Source organism: Arachis stenosperma, chromosome 1, assembly GCF_014773155.1.
Source record: "Arachis stenosperma cultivar V10309 chromosome 1, arast.V10309.gnm1.PFL2, whole genome shotgun sequence".
Lineage (NCBI taxonomy): Eukaryota > Viridiplantae > Streptophyta > Magnoliopsida > Fabales > Fabaceae > Arachis > Arachis stenosperma.
This window is the reverse complement of record NC_080377.1, coordinates 116,725,210-116,744,349: the sequence shown is the minus strand read 5'-3', so window position 1 is coordinate 116,744,349 and position 19,140 is coordinate 116,725,210. Positions and strand designations below refer to the sequence as shown.

Sequence of the window (19,140 nt, the reverse complement as noted above, 5' to 3'; positions counted from 1 at the left end):
GTAAAACACATAACTCGGGATCTGAACAGCAGAGCAGATGCCCTATCCAAAGTTAGCAAGCACCAAACCAGGAGGGAACAATAGAAGCCTGATCCAAGAAACCCTCCAGGAACCCTCAGTAATAAAAGATAAGCAAGAGGTACTTGAAGTAGTCGGTTTGGACCTCGGATGGATGAATCCCTTAGTCGAATACTTGAAATTCGACATCCTCCCTAAGGAGGAAAAGGAAGCCAAAAGAATCCGAAGGGAAGCACAGCATTACACTTTGGTGAAGAATGTCCTTTACCGAAGAGGGATATCAACACCATTGTTAAAATGCGTACCGACCTCAAGAACCACCGAGATGTTGGAGGAAGTACATAGCGGGGTCTGCGGAAATCATCTCGGAGCAAGGTCACTAGCCAGAAAAGTTATCCGAGCTGGATTCTACTGGCCGACCTTGCAGAAAGATGCCACAGAATTTGTGAAAAAATGTCAACCGTGTCAGATGCATGCAAATTTCCACGTGGCTCCACCAGAAGAGCTCATTAGTATCACTTCTCCATGGCCTTTTGCAAAATGGGGAATGGATTTGTTAGGTCCTTTTCCCCAAGCGCCAGGGCAAGTCAAATACTTAATCGTGGGAATAGATTACTTCACAAAATGGATAGAAGCAGAACCGCTGGCCACCATCACCGCTCAAAAAAGTCGCAGGTTCCTCTACAAAAATATCATCACAAGATATGGGATACCTTATTCCATCACTACGGATAATGGAACCCAATTCACCGATGCTACCTTCAGAAGCTTAGTGGCCAGCATGAAAATCAAGCATCAGTTTACCTCGGTAGAGCACCCACAAGCCAATGGGCAAGCTGAGACAGCTAACAAAGTCATACTGGCAGGACTAAAGAAAAGATTGCAAGAAGCAAAAGGAGCTTGGGCTGAAGAGCTCCCTCAAGTGCTATGGGCCTACAGAACAACACCCCAATCCGCCATGGGAGAAACACCTTTCCGACTAGTCTACGGTGTAGAAGCCATGATTCCAATAGAAATCAATGAGCAAAGCCCAAGGGTAATTCTCCACGACGAGGTCGGAAATGTACGGGGACACAAAGAGGAGCTCGACTTGCTCCCCGAAGTCCGAGAAGGTGCCCAGATAAGAGAAGCGGCGTTGAAGCAAAGAATGACTACAAGGTACAACAAAAAAGTCATTCGAAGAACATTCGCTCCAGATGATTTGGTCTTAATCAGAAACGACATTGGAGTCAACAAATCGGGAGAAGGAAAGCTCGCCGCAAATTGGAAGGGACCATACAAAATCAATGAAGTTTTAGGAAAAGGTTATTATAAAGTAACCGACCTGAACGGCACTGAGCTACCAAGGTCGTGGCATGCTTGTAATATGAAAAGGTACTACAGTTAAAAGCGAACTCTACTCCCTGATGTACTCTTTTCCCAACTTCATGATTTTTTCCCAAAAAGGGTTTTTTCTGGAGAAGGGTTTTTAACGAGGCATCATAGTAGAGACTAAGGGAAAACTAGGCTATCAAGATCCTTAGTAGCAAAAGAAGGTACCTCCCCAATTAATAAAGTTCTTTTTCATTCATAATATCTCTTATAATATCCTTCTTTATTTTTCTAAGCCTTTCTACGAAACGCGCCGACTTAAGCTCGACAAAACGTAAAAATCCCATGAACCGACCTAGATGGTCGTCAGGATAAAACGACAAAGTACAAGTCGGTGTAAAGAGGTTATATGAGTCGATCGTAAAAACTCGGAACTAATCCGACTCACAAGTCGAGACGAGATCCCGAGTACCAAAACTCGGAAATACTTCGATTCATAAATTGGAGTATAAAACCGAGTAGAAGAAAAATGCATCGCAAAAGTAACCTAAGTCATAAGAACTCGCTAAAACAAGTTGAGTCTAAGGGATAACAAAAAGAGATAGGAAAACCTAGGAAGAAGTTTAAAGGATGTCCCGAAAATCCTTAAACGAAAAACAAACAAGCCAAAAAGAAAGGTTTTCAAGAAAAAGCTAAGGGGAATTCAGAAAAGCATACACGCACAAGGCAACTTAAAACCCTTATCCAAAAAAGGGTATTTTGTTAAATCTAAACCCTTATTCAAAAAGGGCACTTGCCAAAGTATTTTGTTAACGGCCTTAAAAGGCCAAAAGAAATTGTTCAAGCGTCACCAAACAACATGAAAATGAGTTTAAAAAAGGGGGGACTCACAGGCCGAGCCCCCATATAGCCATAAAAAAATATAAGTTATTTCTGCAGAGGAGTAGACGGATCACCACCAACAGAGCCGGGAGGAGCACCACCAGGACCAGGAAGAGGAGCTGAAGAGGAAGTCGGAGGAACAACTGAAGAACTCAGAGCATCTTTGGAACGAGGAGGAGACTCAATAATCCTCTGCCCCCGAGTCTTCAAATCTGACTCGGAAACAACCTCGGGGGCAGGAGGATCCACGATAGCACCGTCAATGACAACCTTATCAGGATGTAAAGGAGAAAGGTTCAAGTCGGGAGCAATAACTCTGACTTGCTCCAGGAAAATTCTCCAAGACTCCTCGGCCCCATCAGCGATAGAGTCCTCTAACTCGGCGTATGCGTTCCGAGAATTCAGCAAATCCTTCCTCACAGCCACAAGATCCTGAAATAAACTTTGGTAACTATCATGTGGTGTCTTCCTTAAATTCGCCTCCATAGTACATTGGGCCCGCAGCTTACTCTCCTTCTCCCGGAGACTATCTCTCTCCTCCCTCAACTTGGCCACCTCCGCCTTTAACTCCCTCTCTTGATCTTGGAAAGCAAGAAGCCTCCCCTCCAACTCCTCAACCTTTGGTGCACGAATTTGTGATTCGCACAACTAACCAGCAAGTGCACTGGGTCGTCCAAGTAATACCTTACGTGAGTAAGGGTCGATCCCACGGAGATTATTGGCTTGAAGCAATCAATGTTTATTTTATTTGTCTTAGTCAGGATATCAATAGGATTCTTTAGCCTCGTATTTTAATAAAGAAAAAGGGCATAAAATAAATAGTTATTACTTGAACAATAGAGTTACTTGTTTTGCAGTACTGGGGAATATGTTGGAGTTTTGGAGATGCTTTGTCCTTTGACTTCAACTCTTCCTTGAAATCCTTCTTCACACGCAAAATCCATTCTATGGGAAGCTCTATATAGGGTGTAACCGTTGTCAATGGCTACCTCCCATCCTCTCAGTGAAAACATTCCTATGCTCTGTCACAGCATGGCTAATCATCTGTCGGTTCTCAATCAGGTTGGAATAGAATCCATTGATCCTTTTGCGTCTGTCACTAACGCCCAGCCCTCAGGAGTTTGAAGCATGTCACAGTCATTCAATCCCGGAATCCTACTCGGAATACCACAGACAAGGTTTAGACTTTTCGGATTCTCATGAATGCCGCCATCTATCTAGCTTATACCACGAAGATTCTGTTGGGAAATCTAAGAGATATTCATTCAGTCTGATGTAGAACGGAGGTGGTTGTCAGGCACACGTTCATGGATTGAGGAAGGTGATGAATGTCACGGATCATCACCTTCTTCACAATTAAGCACGAATAAACATCTTAGATAAGAACAAGCGTGTTTGAATGGAAAACAAAGGCATTGTATTAAATCATCGAGACGCTGCAGAGCTCCTCACCCCCAACAATGGAGTTTAGAGACTCATGCCGTCAAAAGGTATGTAATTCAGATTTGAAAATGTCATGAGGTACAAGATAAATCACTAAAAGTTGTTTAAATAGTAAACTAGTAACCTAGGTTTACAGAATATGAGTAAACTAAGATAATTGGTGCAGAAATCCACTCCTGGGGCCCACTTGGTGTGTGCTGGGGCTGAGATTAAAGCTATCCACGAGTAGAGGCCTTTCTTGGCGTTAAACTCCAGGTTATGACGTGTTTTGGGCGTTCAACTCCGGATCATGACGTTTTTCTGGCGTTTAACTCCAGATAGCAGCATGAACTTGGCGTTCAACGCCAAGTTACGTCGTCTATCCTTGCGCAAAGTATGGACTATTATATATTGCTGGAAAGCCCTGGATGTCTAATTTCCAACGCCGTTGAGAGCGCGCCAATTGGACTCCTGTAGCTCCAGAAAATCCATTTCGAGTGAAGGGAGGTCAGGATCCAACAGCATCAGCAGTCCTTTTTCGGCCTAAGTCAGATTTTTGCTCAGCTCCCTCAATTTCAGCCAGAAAATACCTGAAATTACAGAAAAATACACACACTCATAGTAAAGTCCAGAAATATGATTTTTGCTTAAAAACTAATAAAATTCTATTAAAAACTAATTAAAACATACTAAAATCTACATGAAATTACCCCCAAAAAGCGTATAAAATATCCGCTCATCACAACACCAAACTTAAACTGTTGCTTGTCATCAAGCAACTAGATAAATAAAATAGGCTTTAGCAGAAATTAAGAAGTAATAATATTTTAGAGTTTTAAATGAAGCTCATATTCTTATTAGATGAGCGGGGCTTGTAGCTTTTTGTTTCTGAACAGTTTTGGCATCCCCCTGTATCTTTAAATTTTCAGAATAATTGGCATCCTTAGGAACTCAGAATTCAGATAGTATTATTGACTCTCCTAGTGTAGTATGTTGATTCTTGAACACAGTTATTTTATGAGTCTTGGCTGTGGCCCTAAGCACTTTGTTTTCCAGTATTACCACCAGATACATAAATGCCACAGACACATAACTGGGTGAACCTTTTCAGATTGTGACTTAGCTTTGCTAAAGTCCCCAGTTAGTGGTGTCCAGAGCTCTTAAGCACACTCTTTTGCTTTGGACCACGACTTTAACCACTCAGTCTCAAGCTTGTAACTTGGACCTGCATGCCACAAGCATATGGTTAGGGACAGCTTGGTTTAGCCGCTTAGGCCTGGATTTTATTTCCTTGGGCCCTCCTATCCATTGATGCTCAAAGCCTTGGATCCCTTTTTTACTCTTGGCTAGTGCTCATGGCTTGTTTTTTTTTTTTTTGAACTGCTTTTTCTTGCTTCAAGAATCAATTTCATGATTTTTCAGATCATCAATAATATTTTTCGTGTTCCTCATCCTTTCAGGAGCCAATATTCATCAAATTCAAAGTACAATTTATGCACTGTTCAAGCATTCATTCAGAGAAAAAAAAGTATTGCCACCACATATAATTAATTATAGTCTTTATTACTAAGAACTCAAAAATATAAATTACTTCTTTATTCTAAAAAATTCTACTACTTTATTTATGCCTGATGATGATGAGAAAAATAAATTATAGCTTAATTGGAAATAAAGTCAAAAAAAGATATGCTAATTACTACTACTCCTATATAACTTCTAAGGTAAAATCCTATAATAATACTATCACAGAGTTAAAGCTGGAATTAGAACTTAACAACCTGTATTTTGGGAAGTGGATGTTCCTCTAGTCTGTGGGGTGCCTTCAAGAATTAATTTCTGACGCTTCAGCTCCCTTAAGTTCACATCCTTGCTCTTCCTGTTCTCTTAGGTGCCATGATCTTAATGAGTTTTAGCTCAGTGATCATGGCAAATCACACCAAACTTAGAGGTTTGCTTGTCCTCAAGCAAAGGAAAGGAAAGGAGAGGAGTAGAAGGAAAGGCATTTTCAAATAAAGATAAGATGAGTTGAAAAAGATATGAGAAGAAATTAAAAATATTTGAAAAAGAATTGGATTGGAAAAAGATTTGTGTTTATGAATTAAGATATATTTGATATTTTTGAAAAAGGGATTTTAGAAATTAGGGTTCTTAGAAAACCAATTTGATTTTGAAGGATGACATTTTGAAAAATGTTTATGCAAGAAATCATGAATTGAAACTTAAAAATTTAGAAAAATTGTAAAGAAAAACGAATTTTACCTCCTCCCCACCATCCTGGCGTTAAACGCCCACATGGTGCATGTTTTGGGTGTTTAACGCCCACATGTTGCTTCTTCTGGGCGTTTAACGCCCAGCTGGTGCTTCTTTCTGGCGTTGAACGCCAGAAAGTCCTTCGTCACTGGGCATTTTTCTGAACGCCCAGGATGCTAGCAGACTGGCGTTAAACGCCCAGAAGGTGCATCTTTCTGGCGTTTAACGCCCAGAAGATGCTCCTTTCTGGCGTTAAACGCCCAGTGGGAGCTTCTTTTGGGCGTTTAACGCCCAAAGTATTTCTTACTGGCTTTTTCACGCCAGTGAGCTTCCCAAATTTCCTGTAACTCTGTGACTTCAACCAATTGCTATTTCACCTTTGAAGATACTTGGACTCAAACCTGTAAAGAAAAGAAAATTTATTTAATTAGTAAATAAACTTTGTAAATGACTGGGTTGCCTCCCAGCAAGCGCTTCTTTAATGTCATTAGCTGGACTGTCACTGATCTTCAATGAAGTTTCAGTCTTGAGCATTCTTGCTCGAAATTATCTTCAAGATAGTGTTTAACTCTTTGTCCATTAACAATGAACTTTTTGTTAGAGTCACTATCCTGAAGTTTATGTATCCATATGGTGATACGCTTGTGATTACATATGGACCTCTCCACCGGGATTTTAATTTCCCAGGGAATAATTTGAGCCTAGAATTGAATAGTAGAACTTTCTGTCCTGGTTTAAAGACTCTGGATGACAATTTCTTATCATGCCATCTTTTTGCTTTCTCCTTGTAAATTTTTGCATTTTCAAAAGCATTGAGTCTAAATTCATCTAGCTCATTTAACTGGAGCAATCGTTTTTCTCCAGCTAACTTGGCATCGAGGTTTAAGAATCTGGTTGCCCAGTAGGCCTTGTGTTCCAGTTCCACTGGCAAGTGACATGCCTTTCCATACACAAGCTGGTATGGAGAGGTCCCTATAGGGGTCTTGAATGCTGTTCTGTATGCCCACAGAGCATCATCCAGGCTTCTTGCCCAATCCTTTCTACGGTTAATTACAGTCCGTTCTAGGATTCTTTTGAGTTCTCTATTTGAGACTTCAGCTTGCCCGTTAGTTTGTGGATGATATGGAGTAGCTACCCTGTGGCTAACTCCATAACGAACCAGAGCAGCATAAAGCTGTTTATTGCAGAAATGAGTGCCCCCATCACTGATTAACACTCTAGGGATACCAAATCTGCTGAAGATGTGTTTCTGGAGGAATTTTAACACTGTTTTAGTGTCATTGGTGGGTGTTGCAATAGCCTCCACCCATTTGGATACATAATCCACTGCCACCAGAATATAAGTGTTTGAGTATGATGGTGGGAAGGGTCCCATGAAGTCAATGCCCCATACATCAAACAACTCAATCTCCAAGATTTCTTGTTGAGGCATGGCATAGCTGTGAGGTAGGTTGCCTGATCTTTGGCAACTGTCACAATTAAGCACAAATGCACGGGAATCTTTATAGAGAGTAGGCCAGTAGAAGCCACTTTGGAGGACTCTTGTGGCTGTTCGCTCACTTCCAAAATGTCCTCCATACTGTGATCCATGGCAATGCCAAAGGATCTTCTGTGCTTCCTCTTTAGGCACACATCTACGGATTACTCCGTCTGCACATCTCTTGAAGAGATATGGTTCATCCCAAAGATAGTACTTTGCATCTGTGATTAATTTCTTTGATTGCACCCTGCTGTACTCTTTGGGTATGAATCTCACTGCCTTGTAGTTTGCAATGTCTGCAAACCATGGCACTTCCTGGATGGCAAACAATTGCTCATCCAGAAAGGTTTCAGAGATCTCAGTGAGAGGGAGGGACGCCCCTTCTACTGGTTCTATTCGGGACAGGTGATCTGCTACTTGATTTTCTGTCCCTTTTCTGTCTCTTATTTCTATATCAAACTCTTGCAGAAGCAACACCCATCTGATGAGTTCTGGGTTTTGAATCCTGCTTTGTGAGTAGATATTTAAGAGCAGCATGATCAGTGTACACAATCACTTTTGATCCTACTAAATAGGATCTGAATTTGTCAATGGCGTAAACCACTGCAAGTAGCTCTTTTTCTGTGGTTGTGTAATTCTTCTGGGCATCATTTAGAACACGGCTGGCATAGTAAATGACGTGCAGAAGCTTGTCATGCCTTTGTCCCAACACTGCACCAATGGCATGGTCACTGGCATCACACATCAATTCAAATGGTAATGTCCAGTCTGGTGCAGAGATGATTGGTGCTGTAACCAATTTAGCCTTCAGAGTCTCAAATGCCTGTAGACACTCTTTATCAAAGATAAATGGCGTGTCAGCAGCTAGCAGGTTGCTCAGAGGTTTAGCAATTTTTGAAAAATCCTTTATAAACCTCCTATAGAATCCTGCATGCCCTAGAAAGCTTCTGATTGCTTTAACATTAGCAGGTGGTGGTAATTTTTCAATTACTTCTACCTTAGCTTGATCCACCTCTATTCCCTTGTTCGAAATTTTGTGCCCAAGGACAATTCCTTCAGTCACCATAAAGTGACATTTTTCCCAGTTTAAAACCAGGTTAGTCTCTTGGCATCTTTTCAGAACAAGTGCTAAATGGTTAAGGCAGGAGCTGAATGAGTCTCCAAATACTGAAAAGTCATCCATGAAGACTTCCAGGAATTTTTCCACCATATCAGAGAAAATTGAGAGCATGCACCTCTGAAAAGTTGCAGGTGCATTGCACAGGCCAAATGGCATCCTTCTGTATGCAAATACTCCGGATGGGCATGTGAATGCCGTTTTCTCCTGATCCTGGGGATCTACTGCAATTTGATTATACCTGAATATCCATCCAGGAAGCAGTAGTATTCATGACCTGCTAGTCTTTCTAGCATCTGGTCTATGAATGGTAAAGGAAAATGATCCTTTCTGGTGGCTGTATTGAGCCTTCTATAATCAATGCACATACGCCACCCTGTAACTGTTCTTGTAGGAACCAGTTCATTTTTTTCATTATGAATCACTGTCATGCCACCTTTCTTAGGGACAACTTGGACAGGGCTCACCAGGGGCTGTCAGAAATAGGATAAATAATCCCAGCCTCTAGTAATTTAGTGACCTCTTTTGCACTACTTCCTTCATTGCTGGGTTCAGCCGCCTTTGTGGTTGAACCACTGGTTTGGCGTCATCCTCCAGCAAGATCTTGTGCATGCATCTGGCTGGGCTAATGCCCTTAAGATCACTGATGGACCACCCAAGAGCTGTCTTGTGTGTCCTTAGCACTTGAATTAGTGCGTCCTCTTCCTGTGGCTCTAAGGTAGAGCTTATAATTACAGGAAAGGTATCACCTTCTCCAGAAATGCATATTTCAGGGATGGTGGTAATGGTTTGAGCTCGGGTTTAGGAGGTTTCTCCTCTTCCTGAGGGATTTTCAGAGGTGCTATTATCTTCTCTGATTCCTCCAAATCAGGCTGAACATCTTTAAAGATGTCCTCTAGCTCTGATTCGAGACTCTCAGCCATATTGACCTCTCTTACCAGAGAGTCAATAATATCAACATTCATGCAGTCATTTGGGGTGTCTGGATGTTGCATTGCTTTGACAACATTCAACTTGAACTCTTCCTCATTGACTCTCAAGGTTACTTCCCCTTTTTGGACATCAATGAGGGTTCGGCCAGTTGCTAGGAAAGGTCTTCCTAGAATGAGAGTTGCACTCTTGTGCTCCTCCATTTCCAGCACCACAAAGTCAGTAGGAAAGGCAAATGGCCCAACATTGACAATCATGTCTTCAATCACGCCTGATGGGTATTTAATGGAGCCATCAGCAAGTTGAAGATATATCCTGGTTGGTTTGATTTCTTCAGTTAAACCAAGCTTTCTGATAGTAGATGCCGGTATTAGATTGATACTTGCCCCAAGATCACATAAAGCTTGCTTGGTGCAAGTGCCCTCTAATGTGCATGGTATCATAAAGCTCCCAGGATCTTTAAGCTTCTCAGGTAAGCTTTTCAGAATGACTGCACTGCATTCTTCAGTGAGGTAAACTTTTTCAGTTTCCCTCCAATCCTTCTTATGACTTAAGATCTCTTTCATGAACTTAGCATAAGAGGGTATTTGCTCAAGTGCTTCTGCAAACGGAATCTTTATTTCAAGAGTCCTGAGATAGTCTGCAAAGCGGGTAAATTGCTTATCCTGTTCCGCTTGGCAGAGTTTTTGAGGATAAGGCATTTTGGCTTTGTATTCCTCAACCTTAGTTGCTGCAGGTTTATTACCTACAGAAGTGGGTTGGGAAGCCTTCTTAGAAGGGTTGTTATCAGCACTTGTATGTGACTGATTCCCTACTGGCATTTGAATGCCAGTGGTGGAAGCTGGAGTGGCGTTAGACGCCACCTCCTTGTTTGTTACTGGCGTTTGAACGCCAGAACCATGCTCCCTTTGGGCGTTCAACGCCGGATTCATGCTTGTTTCTGGCGTTGAACGCCAGGAATGAGCATGGTCTAGGCGTTCAGCGCCAGCTTTATTCCTCTCTGGGCTCTGATTGTCTTCAGAGGGATTTTGAGTATCCATCTGTTCATTTCTTGGTTTCCTGCTGCTTTGAAGTGAGGTATTTAATGTTTTCCCACTTCTTAATTGAACTGCTTGGCATTCTTCTGTTATTTGTTTTGACAGTTGCTTTTCTGTCTGCTTTAATTGTACTTCCATGTTCCTGTTAGCCATTCTTGTTTCTTGTAATATTTCCTTGAATTCGGCTAGCTGCTGAGTTAGAAAGTCTAATTGCTGATTGAATTCATTAGCCTGATCCACTGGACTGAGCTCTGCAGTTACTGTTTTAGCTTCTTCTTTCATGGAAGATTCACTGCTTAGGTACAGATGTTGATTTCTAGCAACTGTATCAATAAGCTCTTGGGCCTCTTCAATTGTTTTTCTCATATGTATAGATCCACCAGCTGAGTGGTCTAGAGAAATCTGAGCTTTTTCTGTAAGCCCATAGTAGAAGATGTCTAATTGCACCCATTCTGAAAACATTTCAGAGGGGCATTTTCTTAGCATCTCTCTGTATCTTTCCCAGGCATCATAAAGAGATTCATTATCTCCTTGTTTGAAGCCTTGGATGCTTAGCCTTAGCTGTGTCATCCTTTTTGGAGGGAAATAGTGATTCAGGAATTTTTCTGACAGCTGCTTCCATGTTTTTATGCTGTTCTTAGGCTGGTTATTTAACCACCTCTTAGCTTGATCTCTTACAGCAAATGGGAACAGTAATAATCTGTAGACATCCTGATCCACTTCTTTATCATGTACTGTGTCAGCAATTTGTAAAAATTGTGCCAGAAACTCTGTAGGTTCTTCATGTGGAAGACCAGAATACTGGCAGTTTTGCTGCACCATGATAATGAGCTGAGGATTCAGCTCAAAGCTACTAACTCCAATGGAGGGTATACAGATACTACTCCCATATGAAGCAGTAGTGGGGTTGGCATATGACCCCAGAGTCCTCTTGGACTGTTCATTCCCACTTAATTCCATGTTGGAATAAAAGAAATGGTATATATGTTGATATTATTTATTTTATAAAAATTAAATTTTTTTTTTCGAAATAGAATAAAAACGAAATAAATAAAAGAAAGTGGAAATATTTTGAAATTGAAAATTGAATTTTTATGTAAAAATTTCGAAAAATGTAGTTCAAAATTAGTTAGAAAATAAAATTTTTTGAATTTTGAATTTTATGATGAAAGAGAAAAACACACAAAAGACACAAGACTTAAAATTTTTAGATCTAATGTTCCTTATTTTCGAAAATTTATGGAGGGAAAACACCAAGGAACACCAAACTTAAAAATTTTAAGATCAAGACACAAGAAAAACTCAAGAACACCTTGAAGATTCACAAGAACACCAAGAACAAAAGAAAGAACACCAAACTTAAAATTTTTAGAAAACCAAGACAAATTTTTGAAAATTAAAGAAAACTTAACAAGAAAACGCCAAACTTAGAGTTTGGTACAAGATTCAATCCAAGAAAAATTATTTTTGAAAAAGGTTCCAAAGGGTATAACCAATTATCAAGAACAACTTGAAAATCAAGGAAGAACCAAGAACACTCAACACGAGAATTTTAGAGAAAATATAAAATATGCAATTAACACCAAACTTAGAATAAGACACTAAACTCACGAAAAATTAACAATTAATTAAAAAAATATTTTTGAAAGAAATTTTGAAAATAAACTATCCTATCAGAATTTGATGACTCTATAACAACAAAAAGGAATTATTCCTAATCTAAGAAATAAAATAAGCCTTCAATTGTCCAAACTCAATAATCCCCGGCAACGGCGCCAAAAACTTGGTGCACGAATTTGTGATTCGCACAACTAACCAGCAAGTGCACTGGGTCGTCCAAGTAATACCTTACGTGAGTAAGGGTCGATCCCACGGAGATTATTGGCTTGAAGCAATCAATGTTTATTTTATTTGTCTTAGTCAGGATATCAATAGGATTCTTTAGCCTCGTATTTTAATAAAGAAAAAGGGCATAAAATAAATAGTTATTACTTGAACAATAGAGTTACTTGTTTTGCAGTACTGGGGAATATGTTGGAGTTTTGGAGATGCTTTGTCCTTTGACTTCAACTCTTCCTTGAAATCCTTCTTCACACGCAAAATCCATTCTATGGCAAGCTCTATATAGGGTGTAACCGTTGTCAATGGCTACCTCCCATCCTCTCAGTGAAAACATTCCTATGCTCTGTCACAGCACGGCTAATCATCTGTCGGTTCTCAATCAGGTTGGAATAGAATCCATTGATCCTTTTGCGTCTGTCACTAACGCCCAGCCCTCAGGAGTTTGAAGCACGTCACAGTCATTCAATCCCGGAATCCTACTCGGAATACCACAGACAAGGTTTAGACTTTCCGGATTCTCATGAATGCCGCCATCTATCTAGCTTATACCACGAAGATTCTGTTGGGGAATCTAAGAGATATTCATTCAGTCTGATGTAGAACGGAGGTGGTTGTCAGGCACACGTTCATGGATTGAGGAAGGTGATGAGTGTCACGGATCATCACCTTCTTCACAATTAAGCACGAATAAACATCTTAGATAAGAACAAGCGTGTTTGAATGGAAAACAAAGGCATTGTATTAAATCATCGAGACGCTGCAGAGCTCCTCACCCCCAACAATGGAGTTTAGAGACTCATGCCGTCAAAAGGTATGTAATTCAGATCTGAAAATGTCATGAGGTACAAGATAAATCACTAAAAGTTGTTTAAATAGTAAACTAGTAACCTAGGTTTACAGAATATGAGTAAACTAAGATAATTGGTGCAGAAATCCACTCCTGGGGCCCACTTGGTGTGCTGGGGCTGAGATTAAAGCTATCCACGAGTAGAGGCCTTTCTTGGCGTTAAACTCCAGGTTATGAGTGTTTTGGGCGTTCAACTCGGATCATGACGTTTTTCTGGCGTTTAACTCCAGACAGCAGCATGAACTTGGCGTTCAACGCCAAGTTACGTCATCTATCCTTGCGCAAAGTATGAACTATTATATATTGCTGGAAAGCCCTGGATGTCTACTTTCCAACGCCGTTGAGAGCGCGCCAATTGGACTCCTGTAACTCCAGAAAATCCATTTCGAATGCAGGGAGGTCAGGATCCAACAGCATCAGCAGTCCTTTTTCGGCCTAAGTCAGATTTTTGCTCAGCTCCCTCAATTTCAGCCAGAAAATACCTGAAATTACAGAAAAATACACACACTCATAGTAAAGTCCAGAAATATGATTTTTGCTTAAAAACTAATAAAATTCTATTAAAAACTAATTAAAACATACTAAAATCTACATGAAATTACCCCCAAAAAGCGTATAAAATATCCGCTCATCAGTAACCGCCCCTGAAATCTCTCTAACCGCTTCACAAAGCCATATCTTAACCTCCCTAAGATAAGGGACGGTTATCATCCTAAAGATACGGCACTACTCCAACGGTGGTTATTGGCTCACCACTATAAGTACATTGACACTCCTCAGGTATCTCTAGGCCCAATACTCTCTAGACCTGCTCACACCCTTGCTAACTTAGGCATCGGAGTGTCTTTGCAGGTACCACCCCCCATTCACTTGCGAACACAAGTCGGACGAAGTCCCCCCGAGCTGCAGACTCAGGCGAAAACTTCCTCCCTCACGCATTTGGGCCAGTCAACGTCATCCGTCCAATCCATCTCCGGTTACCCACCGTAACAATTGGGATTTGATGAAATTATTTATTGTTGCAGGCTCATATTCATTGTGTAGCCCAAACAAAGAAGACAAGCAACCCAATTAGAGAAATTAAGTGCTTTTAAGGCTGCTGAATGGAATCCATAACCTAGCCTATTGCCATTCAAAAAAAAAGGTAAAATATTTTCATAAACATGAAAGTTAATTACTTGTTGATCTCACATTCCTCTCTGTACAATTATTTCGGATAATATGAAAAAGTGGTGACTACTTTTTTCTGCTATGAGTCAAGGGCTAATATTGAAATTTGAGACTGAAGCACAAGGTTAATGGTTTGGATTTATCAAATCCATTGATGATCTATTTTCAAAGAAGCTGTGTTGCTCAACTCTTATTCAAATCCCTAAGTTTATGATCTGATTGAAGAAAAAGAAAGTAAGACCTCAACTAGCTCAAGATTCAAGAAGCTGACCTTGTGAAGTAAGTCCTAAGTATGAAAACATAACTCATACAAAAAGGAATATCAGTTCAGTTTGCAAGTAAGGAGAGAGAATTCGAGAAAAGAGAAGAAAAAAACCTCACAAATTGAAGTTTGAAATCTTGGAAGTATTGCACCTATACTAAATGGAGCATTCCGTCAAGATGAAAAGCGATATTTGAGAATTCAGAATCTGGGTTCAGCATATAGAGTTCGAGTTGTTCAACATCATCTCCTTTATGATCTATCATTGATTATTCTATTTCTAGGTTGTATCTTTTTTTCGTTTCTATTCAATAGTAAAAGGCTTATATTAAGTGAGGTATTAAGAAAAAATTATTGAGAAAAGTCAAAGAGAGGAACTTGGAAAAAAACCAAGATCTATTTCTTGTCTCTTTTTATTGTATTTCTATTTTGCATCTTGTATCTGATGTGTCACTTGCTAAGTTGGATACACTACAAGAAAAATACCCATTCAGTCACACTTTTTTCAAGCTACATTTGAAAAGCATAGCATATTCATAGAATAGGCTACACTTTTCTCAGTGTTGCCTATTTTTTAGAGAAAAGGAAACACAATTCTGGCATCATTTAAAAAGTGTAGCCTTAGGTATTATAAAAATCACTTATAAAGCGTAGTCGTATGTTAATATCTATAGGTACACTTTTATATTAAAGAGAGCGCTTTTTAAGAATAGCATATTTGTTAAGTTTTGGGTGCGCTTCAAAAGTGTTGCCTATGTATCTAAGTCAAATGCCCAATAACACTTAGTAAATTTTTTGAATTTTCACCAAATGATACATGCGGACAAACACTTAGCCAAATCAGAAAACATAACCCTTAGCCACTGAAAACATAACACTCGATCATCACTACCCTTAGCTTTTCCCTTCTTCGCGCTACTCATCACCCCCAAATCAGTGAAAAGGATTGCCATCACCAGTCACCACTCACGGCGTCACCACTCACTCGTATTCATCACTCACAACTCACCACACCGTCACTCACGCACTCTCATCCTCCCTCAACTCACACACACAAACCAGGTAACCATTCTTTGTTCTGTATCCTCTCTTTCTCACTCATTCTCTAACTCGCTCTCACTTTTCAGTTCGAAGGTGTGTATAATTTTGATAGTGATGATGAACGGGAATGGCTAAATGAAATAGAGATGGTATGTATTAATTTTCAATTGGTTATGCTGTGAATTTTTGGGGGTTTTGGGGTCTAATTTTAGGTTTTCTAATCTTCTAATTAGTTGTTGTTGTTCTTATATTGAATGGACTTTTTATCTTATTTTCACAAATAATAAAGGGGTCTACTCTGCTCTCTAATTGATCTCACTGTAGTTAATTGGTGTCATTTCAGGCCACAAGCAGAACTAGATCGCTAATTTGGAAGTTTCACAAATTAGGAAGAGAGCAGTTGACAGGATTAATAATGTTATTGGAATGTATGAATCAATTATTTGTACCTTATATTTCTTCAGGGTTTTATTGTTTGTTCATTTCTCTTAGTATATAGTATTTCTTCAGGGTTTTATTGTTTGTTCATTTCTCTTAGTATATAGCTTCAATCTATTGTGCTTTATTGATTATAATCCTTTTTCCTTTTTAATTTGTGCAGTTCCCATTTCTTCCAGATACAACGATTTGATGCTCAGAATATTTTCCAAACACCCAGATTTGTTCCCTGAAGAGGTGAGTATCATTCACGGGAAGAAATCAAACTTTTAAAGAAAGTATTGATGTTTCAGAGGAAGTGGTATTCTCTTTCTCCTTCACCACTTAACCAAAATTCTTATTTCTTAATTAATTGGTGGATTCCTTATTGCGTGTGATGATGGTATTAGGGATAGTGCTAATTTTGCTACCTCCTTCTTCAAATGTCAATGCAGTTTGAGCATTTTGATGATTTCACTATAACTTCTTCATGGGAAAGGTTTGTTTATTTTTTGAGCCCTCTTCGTTCAAATTTGCATGAAATCTCAATTACAACAACACTTTATAGCATTACTGTAAGAGAAATGATTCTTTATGTTGAAATGATGCTACTCTAATGTCATGATAACATTATTCTTTTATGTTACTTAATAAATTTATTTTGTAGGTTCATTTCTAAAATTGAGGTAATTTGTCGTCTCTGGATGGCGGATGGTCCTAACAATTTATTGGTATGCTTGTTTAATTTTAAGTTTCGGGATTTGAATTAGATTATCTCGTGGTAAATACAATTTGTTTAGTTACTGCTAGTATGAATATTGAATCTTTAATAGCAGTTCTAAGATATTATTAGTTTAGTATACCAAGCGTGCTTTTCTATTCTTTACATTTCTATTAGTGGAATTTTGCTGTTTTCTTTTATTCTAGGAGAAAGGTGCAATTCCCTTGGAGAATTTCAAAAACTCATACAAGATCAAATCTGAACTGCAGTATGATGTGAAAAGTTATTGCATATATAGAGTACTATTTTGAAACCAAAACTGGTGCTAATTTTGACTATTTATTTTTGTTTGCAAATATTTGGTTGGTTTCGAGGACTTATTTTTGTTTATTTGTTTTGTCTTCTGGGTGATGCAGGCAAATCTTTTGACTGAAATTTTACTTTTTATGATTTGCAGTTATGTTTTGGTGTAAAAAAAACTTTTGGTATGGTTTAGATTTTTTTGTTTTCTCTTTTCAAATAGGATATTGTGCAAAGCTTATTTTTGGTTTTATAATGTAACTGTTTAGGATGCTGGTTTCAATCGTAATCATTCCAGTGAAGTTTCTTCTCCAGTTGCTGAGTACCTTCCAGGTTATATGGACTATCAAGTAGGAATGAGACCACAGATCCCTGTTGAAAGAAAATGGGCCCTCGGACTTCAGGTGCAGTGTTTTACTTAGCTATTTAGTAGTATTTACACAACTGAATTTAGTGATATGCAGTTTCTATTTTGTTTGTTTTATTCAATTGATGCCATCAATAAATAATGAATTAATGATGATTTCTTACTGTTAGAGGAAATAATAGTTTTATCAATGTCTATGATTGTCTAACTGGTTCCAGATCTGTGGTTTATTTAGGGAATTAGAATTGTTGATTAAATGTGTTCCTTATACAATTCATTGCTTGTTGGCTTGAAGGGTTATCGGTCACAAATCCAGAAGGGTTGAAAGAATCAGATTGTGAATCTTCTTTGTCTTTTTCATGGAGGAGTTGCTACTGCTACTGCTACCTCTCACTCTCACTGTTCTTCTTCTTGTGTTGTGTCCTTCTCTTTCTGTAACTGTAATAGTACTTATTGGAGGAAACATAACAAGAATGAGAAGAAGGCATAGCAAGGTTGAGGGTGGGAGAGAACACTAAAAAAAACACCATTGCCATTTTAGTATTATGAACTTATGATCAGTATCAATATTTTTCTCTTATTCTCTCACCAATATATGGCAGTTGAGTTGTGTGTGAAACTCTTATTCTCTCACCGATTTAGATTTCTTTCAGCAAAAGAATAAATATATCTAGTATGCTTTTTAATTCTGGTTTATTTTCATATTATGCTAGGGGGATGATGCTGATCTTATTAAGCAGATAGTCAAATATGTTCTGCAAATAAAGAATTGTCTTTAGCGAATCCAAGGCTTGAGGAGAGGAATCTTGTGAATTTTATTGAGAATTATTATATAAAAATTGATATATGTATAGTTAACTAATGACTTTTATTAGATGTATAAATATTCACAATTAATTTCATTCTAGTACTTTTGAATTATTATTATAAATATATTTTGGTTAGAGATAATTTTTACCATTTAAAAAAATTATTTAGTATAATTATATATTTATTTTTATTTTATAATATTTAACTCATTTAATTAAAAATACAGAATTATTATACATGTAATCATATTATTAAATATTATGTTGTATTAATAATTATTAGAATATCATATGTATACAGAAAATAAAAAAAATAAGGGACCTAAGGCTACACTTATATACAATAGCTATGGTATACAAAAAAAATGAGGGACCTAAGGCTACACTTATAAACGGTAGCCATGGTATACACTGTGGCTACGGTTTACAGGTGATGCAGTAGCATTGAAAAGCGTAGCCTATTCTGGTAAAAATAGAAGCTGAAAAGCGTAGCCTTTGTTCCTGGACAGCATCACTTGAAAAGTGCACCCTATTCCCAGACGCCAAAAGCGTAGCCCTTGGTGCAGAAAAGCGTAGCCTTTGAGATTAGGCAACGGCCGAATAGGAATCACCCCAAAAAGCGTAGCCGTAGCCTAAAGCATCATTTTTTTTTTACTTTTGTCTACACTTTTCAAGTGTACCTGAATGGGTGTTTTTCTTGTAGTGATAAGCACTTAGTGTGTTGAGAGTTTAAAAAGTTACATAGCCAAGTCAAGTTTATGTTGAAATCTGATTTGTCCTTGATAAGATTAGGTTAAATTCTTGAGAGTTGATGTATGTAATACATGAAATGATAGTAAAAATTTCATCAATGTTGTAGTGAAGACTGAATATAGGTTATATTACATAAGACAAGACAACTGAACCAGAATATATGG

At 38.6% G+C, this 19,140-nt stretch overlaps 1 protein-coding gene across 8 annotated transcripts; it reads left to right on the top strand.

Moving 5' to 3' along the window:
• The first annotated feature begins 15,396 nt into the window (after positions 1–15,396).
• LOC130936152 (uncharacterized) lies at positions 15,397–18,317 on the top strand. Of its 8 annotated transcripts, none has more exons than XR_009068069.1 (10): positions 15,397–15,630; positions 15,696–15,758; positions 15,953–16,037; positions 16,211–16,284; positions 16,482–16,525; positions 16,694–16,757; positions 16,954–17,046; positions 17,164–17,232; positions 17,317–17,451; positions 17,710–18,283. XR_009068069.1 is itself a non-coding variant. In XM_057866198.1 (8 exons), exons 2-8 carry the CDS (start codon positions 15,756–15,758, stop codon positions 18,191–18,193), a joined length of 471 nt encoding a protein of 156 aa, XP_057722181.1. In that variant the 5' UTR covers positions 15,397–15,630; positions 15,696–15,755; the 3' UTR covers positions 18,194–18,317. The 8 variants fall into 8 exon arrangements, 2 of the variants coding, with proteins under 2 accessions (XP_057722181.1, XP_057722150.1); XR_009068070.1 differs by having other exon boundaries at positions 18,128–18,218; XR_009068073.1 differs by lacking the exon at positions 16,954–17,046 and having other exon boundaries at positions 16,694–16,712; positions 17,205–17,232.
• Positions 18,318–19,140: the final 823 nt, after the last annotated feature.

Excerpts from the sequence above, each read along its gene's own strand:
- LOC130936152 (XM_057866198.1), top strand. Across the intron at positions 16,038-16,210 it reads ATTAATAATGTTATTGGAAT|TTCCCATTTCTTCCAGATAC; the intron begins GTATGAATCAAT and ends TAATTTGTGCAG. Across the intron at positions 16,526-16,693 it reads ATAACTTCTTCATGGGAAAG|GTTCATTTCTAAAATTGAGG; the intron begins GTTTGTTTATTT and ends TTTATTTTGTAG.